The 10,471-nt window shown below is 49.4% G+C and overlaps 1 protein-coding gene across 1 annotated transcript in view; it reads right to left on the bottom strand.

The window, feature by feature from the left end:
• Window positions 1-6,839, bottom strand: part of Rcc1l (RCC1 like) — a 27,928-nt gene extending 21,089 nt beyond the window's left edge. Inside the window, exons 1-2 of the mRNA XM_021186881.1 lie at window positions 6,461-6,839; window positions 1,547-1,676 (exon numbers count right to left, since the gene is read on the bottom strand). Of these exons, the coding sequence (XP_021042540.1) occupies window positions 1,547-1,676; window positions 6,461-6,784 (454 nt within the window). The 5' untranslated portion in view covers window positions 6,785-6,839. The remainder of the gene's footprint in view (window positions 1-1,546; window positions 1,677-6,460) is intronic.
• Between the last annotated feature and the right edge of the window lie 3,632 nt (window positions 6,840-10,471).

The raw sequence follows: 10,471 nt of genomic DNA, 5'->3' as shown, positions 1-10,471 counted from the left end.
ACACACACACACACACACACACACACACACACACAGAGAGAGAGAGAGAGAGAGAGAGAGAGAGAGAGAGAGAGAGAGAGAGAGAGAGAGAATATCAAATTAAACAAAACTGTGAGAGGGGAGAAGTAGTCTAAAAAGACTAAGGAATAAATAAAAGGGGAAAAAAAAAAAGAGCTGGACAGTGGTGGCGCACACCTTTAATCCCAGCACTTGGGAGGCAGAGACAGGCAAATTTCTGAGTTCGGTCTACACAGTGAGTTCCAGGACAGCCAGGACTATACAGAGAAACCCTGTCTCGAAAAAAAAAAAAAAACAAAAATGAAATTTTTTTTTTTCAAATAGAGAGCCACAGCTAGGCGTGTAACTCCAGCACTCAGGAGACAAAGGCCAAGCAGAAAACAGCTCAGCTGGTAAAGGCCCTTGTCAGTGAGCCCTGCAACCCAAAGCTGTCCTCAGGACTCGGACAGAGATTCAACTCCCACAAGCTATCCTGACCTCGGCACACACAGCCTGGCACATCCACCCACCCCACACAGAGGCAAAGGCAGGAGCGTCAGGAGTTCAAGGCCATCCTCATCTACACAGCACGTCCTCATGCCTCCACTTTCCAAGGCCTGGGACCGCAGATACACGCCACAGTGACGCTGTCCTGAGGATGGAAGTCAGACAGTGTTGTGCGATCAGAAAGTAGAGGGCTGTGCCTGATCATCCTTACTGACCAGGTATGTGGGTCCTGCCTTTAATCTCAGCTCTCTGGAAACAGAGGCAGGTGGATGTCTGTGAGTTCCAGGCCAGCCAGGGCTGTTACAAAGGGAAACCCTGTCTCAAAAAACAGAGAGAGAAACAGAGAGACAGAAACAGAGAGAGACAGCAAGAAAGAACTTTACATTATTCCTAACTTTTTGTTGTTGCTTGAGACAGGGTCTCACTATGTAGCCTTGGCTAGCCTAGAACTATGTAGACCAGGCTGGCCTCAAACTGAGAGCTCTGCCTGTCTCCCAATGGCTGAGGTTAAATGTGTACAACACCACACCTAACCTTTTCTAAAAGCTTAAAGGATTTATTTTATTTTCCGTTATGTGTATGTGTACGTCTGTCTGTCTGTGCACATGAGTGTGGTGTCTGAGTGGACCCTCTGGAGCTGGAGTTACAAGCAGCTTTGAGCTGCCTGATACAGGTGCTGGAAAGCCAACATAGGTCCTCTGGAAGGACACGCCCTTAGCTGCTAAGTCAAGTCTCCAGCTCCAGTTCTTTTTTTTTTTTTTTTTTTTTTTGGTTTTTTTAGTTTTAGTAGCCCTGGCTGTCCTAGAACTCACTTTGTAGACCAGGCTGTCCTCGAACTCAGAAATCCGCCTGCCTCTGCCTCCCGAGTGCTGGGATTAAAGGTGTGCGCCACCACGCCCAGCTCACCCTTGAGTTTTTAAGACAGGGTATCACTATGTAGCCCAAGATAGCTGAAGCTCTCCCTCTCTAGCCCCTCCCGTGTGGACACCAACACACCCCTCCTCATTTGCAGTTGTAGTTTATGACAAGGATATCTACTTACTTTTATCCTTCCGGCTCCGGTGGAATCCCAGCTGGGAATCTTTGTTGAGTCCCATACCCCAGACTTTCGTAACATCCTTGGTTTTCGAGGCCAGCAGCGTGAATCCATAGCCGCAGGCAGCAGAAGAAATCTGAAAAAGAGTTTCCCACAACACACCACGGACTGATGTGTGGTGTCGGGGCTTTCGGCACGACGTGACAAGCTCTTCACATATACGCGTGTAGGCCATCATCCACTTTCTCAGTACACACAGCACACACTGAGCATTTTCATTCTCGCCCCCCACACACACAACACAGTCCAGCACGGCAACTGATGGAAGACCTTAGTGTGAATCTTAGCCCCACCCCTTACCAGCTACATGGCTACGGTTGTATTATTCATCCTCTCTAGATCTCTGCATAAAAAGAAAACCAAGCCATCCAGCCAGATGGCTCAGGAGGTAAAGGAACTTGCCACTTACCCTTGAGGACCTCAGGTCAATCCCCAGAACTATATGGTAGAAGGAGAAGAGACCTGACTTCCGCAAGCTGTTCCCTGACCTCTACACGTGTGCTATGACACACAAGCATATGCACACACATGTGTACACACACACACACACACACACACACACACGTCTTGAATAATGAATGAATGTTCAAACATATTTAAAGGAATGAGGGGCTGGAGAGAAGGCTCAGTAGGTAAGAACCCTTGTTCTGCTAGCAAACGGGCGGGCCTGAGCCCAGATCTGTCTGGCATGGCTGCATGTGGTATCTCGTACACTCAGTGATGGGGCAAAGACAAGAGAAATCCCAGGAGTTCCCAGGTGCGGTGAGAGACCCTGTCTCAGGAGAGTAATGCAGACGGCTAGCTATAGAGGAAGACAGTCTGGCCTCTGCACATGCAAGCGCAGGCGCACGCATCTATGGGCGCACGCACACAGAGTGAGAGGAGAAAGCACACCCCTTATTGGTTGTGACCAAGAAGAAATGAGTTCATACATTGGAAGCCTTTCTGAACAGCACCTGACTCACGCAACTTACTCAGTCGGAAGAATATCAAGGTCCCAGAGATTTAAGCCCCTTGTCTATGGGAGGGCGGACCCCGCTACACTCCTCAGCCTGGGACCACACAGAGGTGTTGCCATGGCTACCATGGAAGTACTTCCTGTGACTGGAGGGAACTCAACTTGAAATTTTACTTCTGGTGGGAGCCCTAATTCTAGTCGGGGCCAGAGGTAACCCAAACCCATATTCCTTCTTTAAAAAAAAAAAAAAAAAAAAAAAAATCGAACCTCTCCACACTACCCAGAGTAGCCACACTCTCCTGGCAGGGGTCACCTCAGTTTTACACAGACTGCCCCCAAGTCCTCTCTATCACAAAGTATAAAGCCTGCAGCCTATCTCTCAACAGTTTATCAGAGACCCACCAACTTTGAACCTCACTGAATCCTAAATAAAAATGCCAGAGTACCACTCTTCATAATCCTCCTGCCTCAGCCTCCTAACTGCTGCCACTACAGACCTGTGCCACAACTGACCAGGAACATTTTCCATGCTAGCTAACGATTTCTTTTTTCATTGCGATTTTTGTCTATGTGTCTGCCTGTGTCTTTGTGTGCATATGCACACATGCACGCAGGTTCCCTCTGAGTCCAGGAGAGGGGGCTGGATTCCCTGGAGCTGGAGCGACAGTTCACTGTCAGTCACCCCACGGCCCCGAGACGGAAACTCAGGTGCTCTCCAGTGATTAACTGTTAAACCATCATCTCCCCAGCGTTCTTAGATAACGATGTCATTACAATCTGTTGATTTTTTTTTTTTTGCTTTGTTTTGTTTTGTTTTGGAGACAGGCTTTCTCTGTGTAGCCCTGGCTGTCCTGGAACTCACTCTGTAGACCAGGCTGGCCTCAAACTCAGAAAGCCACCTGCCTCTGCCTCCCAGGTGCTGGGATTAAAGGCGTGCGCCACGGTCTCTGTTGATGTTTTATTTACTCATGTCTTTTTTCCTTGTGACAGTTTCCTTTCTAAGATTCATACAAGGCATGTATACCACCATCCTTCTGCTCAAAACACTTTCTAACTTTCTTTCTTTCTTCCTTTCTCTTTGGTTTTTTTTCTCGAGACAGGGTTTCTCTGTATATAGCTCTAGTTGACCTGGAACTAGCTCTGTAGACCAGGCTGGCCTCGAACCCTGCCTCTGCCTCTCTGCCTCTCTGCCTCTCTGCCTCTCTCTACCTCTCTCTGCCTCTCTGCCTCTCTCTGCCTCTCTCTGCCTCTGCCTCTGCCAGGATTGAAGGCGTGCGCCACCACCATACCTTGCAGCGCTACAGTTTTCTAGCCTCCTAGAGCCCCCGTCCTTCTGGCATGGCTTGAGAGCCACAGAGATGATCTACATGAGAGGCTGAAGCTAACTGGATCGCATGAGAGGAAGCGGGAAGGATTCGGGTTCAATTCCCAGCACCCGCGTGGCTGCTTACAACTGTCTATAGCTCCAGCTCCATGGGATCCCATGCCCTCTCCTTCTGGCCTATGTGGGCACCAGGCATGCAAGTGATGCACAGACAAACACATAGCAACAGACAGACATCACAGAGAGAGAGAGACAGACAGACAGACCCCTATAGGTCTAAAAATTATGCCCAGCACACTAAGATTATTCTCATGCTTAGTGATGCCTGTTTATTTACTACTCAACAAATATTTGATGGGCACACGGTGCCATTTATTCTGTTCGTGTGTAAAAAGCTTTGAGCAGTATCTAACAGTGTCCGCTAACACTGACATGATAATGTACCAGGAGGGGGCTTCCAGCCACAGTCTACAGAGAGCTTCGTGAATGTCTTCCCCACAAGCAAGAATTAGACAAGACCAGGTCTGGTGTCTCACACCTGCAATGCCAGCACGCAGGATGGATTCCGAGGCAGGAGGATCACAAGTTTGGAGTCGGTCTGGACTACAAACCGAGATTAAGGCCAACGTGGGTTACGTATAAACTCTCTATCTCAAAAGACAAAATTTTAAAAAGTTAGCTTTTACTAATCCAATTGCACACTATAATAAAAGTTCCACCCCATTAAACCAAGCAAGGAAAAGAAGCACCCAATTAGAACAAGCCCATAAAACTATCTCTACTCACAGGCAACCCAGACATAGAAAACACTAAGAAATACACAGAACTCTATAAGGACAGGGGCTGGGGTCAGGTTGGTGGCTTTAATCCCAGCACTCAAGAGGCAGAGGCGGGTGGACCTCTGTCAGTTACGAGGCCAGCTTGGTCTACCAAGCAAGTTCTAGGACCATCAGAACTATATATAGGAAGATCCAGTCTTAAAACACAAAACAAGGGGCTGATGAGATGGCTCAGCGGGTAAGAGCACCGACTGCTCTTCCAAAGGTCCTGAGTTCAAATCCCAGCAACCATATGGTGGCTCACAACCATCCGTAACAAGATCTGATGCCCTCTTCTGGAGTGTCTGAAGACAGCTACAGTGTACTTACATATAATAAATAAATACATCTTTAAAAAAAAAAAAACACACAAAACAAAAAAAAAAAAGGAAGGACCGAGAGCTAGAGAGCTGGCTTCCCGTCTTCTGTAGTTCCTCATCTACAGGCCCTCACAGCCTCTTCTGGCCCCCATGGGCACCAGGCACACAAATGATAGACATGTATGCAGGGAAAATGCCATACATATAAAAAATGTTTTTAACCTACAGACCCACTTAACAACTGCAGTAGCGTTACAAAATAGAAGACACACACACATCAAAAAAAAAATAAATAAATTAAAAAACCTGTAGGGCTTGGTGGTATAGCTCAGTGATAGAACACTTGCCTTTGTGTGTGACACAATCCTGGGTTTGATTCCCACCACCACAAACCACACTTCTATAAAGTACAAATAAATACTTTTTATTGCTACCAAAAGAAAGGGGGGGGCTGTTCCCCCCTCCCCCGCCCCCAACTAAAGATGTTAGCACAACCAGGTAGCTGGAAGCAAAAAGACCTTTATCTCACTCTGTATACAAAAGATAACTCGAAACGGGCAAAGTAGCTTAGTGGACACACTGCTTGCAGGGCAAAAAACCCTTGGGTTCCCCGTCCCCAGCACCACTGAAACCAGAAACGGTCGCGCAGGGCTGTCATAGCAGCGTTTCCAGGGTAAAGACCCTGTGTGCGCGGTGTAGCCCAAGCCCGAGTACAACTTGTGGCAATCCTCTTGTCTCAGCCGTCCAGTCCAAGTCCTGGGGACTACGGGTGTGAGCCACCAAGGCGGCCGGGGCGGAGCCCTTTTGAAACGTGAGCCTCTTTAGAGGCTCCATGCGCAACCTCCCATGTCCCCTCCAACCGCTCAGAGGAGCATCTATCTCCTTTCCCGGCTGGCCATCCACTGACTCTAGCCGACACATCTCCGACCTGTGGGATGTCCCTTCCCTCACGGGGACTGTCTAGTCTAGGTTACAAATCCCATCATTTACACTCTACAGCTGTGGAGGGCCCTGGACCTTCCTGGACCTCTCTGTTACCCCCGCTTTCATCCCCTGTAACTGGGAGGTGACAGCTACGGCCTTTTGGGGGGATCGTGAGCGAATGATCTAAGAAGGGCAGACTCCTTGGTGTGATCGTCAAGCTACGCCATCGGGCAAGAGAGTAAGGGAGGACACCAAACTCTCTATAGCCAAAGGCAAACGGCACCCAGAAAATGCTGAGCGAGACCCCAAGATCCACAGACGTGAGAGAGAGAGAGGCCCGGCAGTTAAGGACGGGGCCCTGATGAGACGGACAGACTTCTCGGCTGCCACCCCTCATTGCCTCCCTCCGCGGATTCCCGGGATCTCGGGAGGGGGGGTCACTGCTCCCGGGAAATCCGGCCACGCGGGGAAGAAAAGTCCCCTAAGCGATGCCGGCGAGGATGCCAGCGCCCCTACCTTGTGGTCCAGCTCCAGGCGGTAGGGCACCGGCTGGATCCTGCGTCGGGGCCGCAGGCCGGCGCGCGGTCCGGGCCCCGAGGACGGCACCACGAAGCCCGGCACCCCGAGCGCCCCGGAGAAGCTGAAGCCCCAGACGAAGACGCGGTCGGCGCGAGCCGCGCGCTCGCCCACGTACTGGAAGACCGGAGCGTCCGCCTCGGCCTCGGCCGCTTCTCGCCGGCTCCGCGAACGGCCGGCCGGGGTCCAGTGCTCGCGAGCCGCCGCCGCCGGGGACGGCCACCTCGGCCGCGGCCCCCGCAGAGCCCGGGCCGCCGCCAACATCCTCCGTCTCACGCCTCACAACCGCTCCTGGGCGCCACCATCTTGCGTCACCCTTGACCTCTAAGCCTGGCGGAAGTAGATGGCGGCCATGCTTACTACTGGCTGAAGGCGACGCGCTAAGGGAAATGCGACCCGTTGTAATGCCAATTACTGTTGGCAGATGACGACTACGCCGCGAAAGCCAAGACTTGGGAGGTCTCTGGCTTCGCCGTCGTTAGCCATGAGTAGGGGATTTAAATGAGGGTCAAACTATTATTTGAAGATGCCTGTGAAGTGTCCTATGCTTCTTACCGCCCCTCTTCGAATTCTCTGTGTGTGTGTGTGTGTGTGTGTGTGTGTGTGTGTGTGTGTGTGTGTGTGTGTGTGTTGGTTTTGGTTTTGGTGTGGAGTTACTTAGGTGGAGCTGGGAATTGAACCCAGGTCCTCACACATCCTTAGGGTACAGGCTAACACAGACTACTCTCCCAATTCCATGAAGTGTTTTGTAGAAATGCTGAAAGGAGGCACACGGAGGATCTTAGATGCTTATCTCATGGGAGCAAAACTAGAGGGCTGGTGAGATGGCTCAGTGGGTAAGAGCACCCCACTGCTCTTCCAAAAGTCCGGAGTTCAAATTCCAGCAACCACATGGTGGCTCATAACCATCCGTAACAAGATCTGACTCCCTCTTCTGGAGTGTCTGAAGATAACTACAGTGTACTTACATATAATAAATAAATAAATCTTAAAACCAAAAACAAACAAACAAACAAAAAAAAAACTGGAGAAGGTAGCTGGCCACAGTGGCTCACACCTGTAACCCCAACTTTAGGCTGAAATAGGAATATTGCTGGGAATTGGAAGCCACCCTAGAAGAAAGAAAACCTATTCATATATATATATCTTTGTTCGTTTGTTTGTGACAGCGTCTCATTATGTAGCCCTAACTGGCCTGGAACTTGCTTTTGTTCCTGTAGACCAGGATAACTCAAACTCAGAGATCCACCTGCCCCTGGCTCCTGAATGGTGTGTGCCACCATACCCAGCACTGATTGGTTGATTTCGTTTATTGTAGGCAGTTTTAATTCATGCATATGGGTACTTGGCCCGCATGTATATCTGTGTACCCCGTGTGTACAGTGTCTGGGGAGGCCTCAGAAGAGGGTGTTAGAGCCTCTAGAACTGGAGTTACAGTTGACACGCCACTTTCACACGCACCCATGTGGGTGCCAGAAATAGAACTCTAGAAGAGAAAACGGTATTTTGCTTCGTTTGTTGTTGTTGTTGCACAGTGTTCTTAACTGATGAGCCCTCAATCCAGCCCTCTAATTGAATTTTTTTTTAAGACAGGGTGTCACTCTGTAACCCAGGCTGGCCTCTACCTCACTACAGTCCTGCTACCTCAGTCTCCCAAGTGATGGGATTGCAGACCCATGCCAGTATTCCAAGGTCAACCCTGGTTGAACCTCACGTGGCTTTCAGGGGCCTTCTTAGTTCCTTTGGATCTCAATTCCAGAATGAAGGCTACATAGAGAAATTCAGTCCCTGAAATAAGACTTTCAGAAAACAAAGGTTACAGTCTATGACAGGGCTTCCCAAAAGTTATCCCCTAATGCAGGGAGTGGCTCCTCTCCTCCTGAGCTCCCTTTGCTAGTCCTTAGTGTGGATTGCTTGTTAAACAGGAGCGTACTCATTTTCCTTCAGATGGGTCTCCTGTAGCCCAGGCTGAGCTTGAATTCATTATGTACCCCAGGATGGCTTTGAACGCTTGATCTTTTTGCCTATCTCCAGTACAAGGATTACCAGTGTGCACCACCCTGCGGAGTTTACACAGTCCTGGGATGGAACCCAGAGCATCCTGCATACATCTGAAGCCCCGTACTTCATCCAATGTTTGCTTAATCCCAAGACAAGCTCAAAGTGTAAGGATATGTTACACACCTAGTCTGTAAAGTATGTGTTCATCACTGAGTTTTTTTTTTTATTAAGATTTATTTATTTAGGAGCCAGGCATGGTGGCGCACGCCTTTAATCCCAGCACTCGGGAGGCAGAGGCAGGCGGATTTCTGAGTTCAAGGCCAGCCTGGTCTACAAAGTGAGTTCCAGGACAGCCAGAGCTATACAGAGAAACCCTGTCTCGAAAAAAACAAAACAAAATAAAATAAAAAAAAGATTTATTTATTTATTATATGTAAGTACACTGTAGCTGTCTTCAGACACTCCAGAAGAGGGCGTCAGATCTTGTTATGGATGGTTATGAGCCACCATGTGGTTGCTGGGATTTGAACTCCGGACCTTCAGAAGAGCAGTTGGGTGCTCTTACCCACTGAGCCATCTCACCAGCCCCCATCACTGAGTTCTTATCGCTTTGCCCGAATGTAGCACTGTTTCATAAGGGAGAATCCTCCCATGAGATAAGGGGATACACGGGGGACAAACAAGATGTCTTTAGAGCATAGGTGTTTGCCACCAAGCCCAAATCCCAGGACACCCACGTGGGGGCAGAAGGAACAGACACCTGCACGTCATCCCCTGACCTCCAAGCTGGTTCGGAATCATGGGCATCTCCCCACACATACACACAAAATAAATGCAAAGTAAACTAGAAGGTGGGGCATCCAGAAAAGAGCTTTACAGAACGCTCCACTACAGTGAGGATGTAAGTCACCAAGAAGGCCAGCAGTCAGCTGGCCGCTTGCTTTTATGTGATAAGAGACACACCTCCTGTGTTTAGAATCCAGGCAAAGCCCTTCCCCAAAGTGGATGCTTCACAACGGGATAGGGCTGCAAGATTCTTAAGCTTCAGTTTACAGTCTCAGGTCAGGTCTCAGGAGAGCAGAGCCTGGACCAAGAAAGACACTTGATACTCACAAGGAGGGACCTGACTTCCCGGTATAAACTGAAAGCAAAGTCAATCCAACCCTGGGGAGCCAAGGCAAGATGTGAGGGAGGATGTGTGTGTGTGTGTGTGTGTGTGTGTGTGTGTGTGTCTTTTTTTTTTTTCCTCAAGACAGGGTTTCTCTGTATAGCTCTGGCTGTCCTGGAACTCACTTTGTAGACCAGGCTGGCCTCAGACTCAGAAACCCGCCTGCCTCTGCCTCCCGAGTGCTGGGATTAAAGGTGTGTGCCACCATACCCGGCCTGTGTATGTGTCTTAAGATACAAAGCCGGGTGGTGGTGGCACAGGTCTTTAATCCTGGCACTGAGGAGGCAGAGGCAGGTGGATCTCTGAGTTCAAGGCCAGCCTGGTCTACAGAGTGAGTTCCAGGACTGTATGCAGCCAGGGCTACACAGAGAAACACTATCTGCCCCCCCCACACACAAAAATAAAAAATAAAAAAATTAAATTAAAAAAAAATACAAAGATGTGCACTATGGAAGGCAAAATGAAAGAGGATGAAGACAGTTCAAGGATGCCAAAGCATCTTTCCTGACTAAACAATCTGCCAAGGAGCTGGTGTGTGAGTGGAATGATGTCATTAAGTGTGAAGGGAGAATAGACCCAGAATGAGTGGAGAGCAGATGTGACGGGGCACTGCTGTCAGTCCAGCATCATGGATGTTGAGGCTGGAGAATCAAGGCCAACCTGGGCAATAGCATGAAACAGTATCAAAATAACAATTCTAAGTCACTTAGTGTTGTTACTCAGTGAGGATCTGGGGGCATTGCTCAGTGGTAGAGCCCCTGCCTAGAATCCCCCAGGGAGGG

The sequence above is a fragment of the Mus pahari genome, chromosome 23 (assembly GCF_900095145.1).
Source record: "Mus pahari chromosome 23, PAHARI_EIJ_v1.1, whole genome shotgun sequence".
NCBI classification, from domain to species: Eukaryota; Metazoa; Chordata; class Mammalia; order Rodentia; family Muridae; genus Mus; species Mus pahari.
Note: the sequence above shows the minus strand (reverse complement) of the source record. Positions and strands in the feature narration are given on the sequence as shown.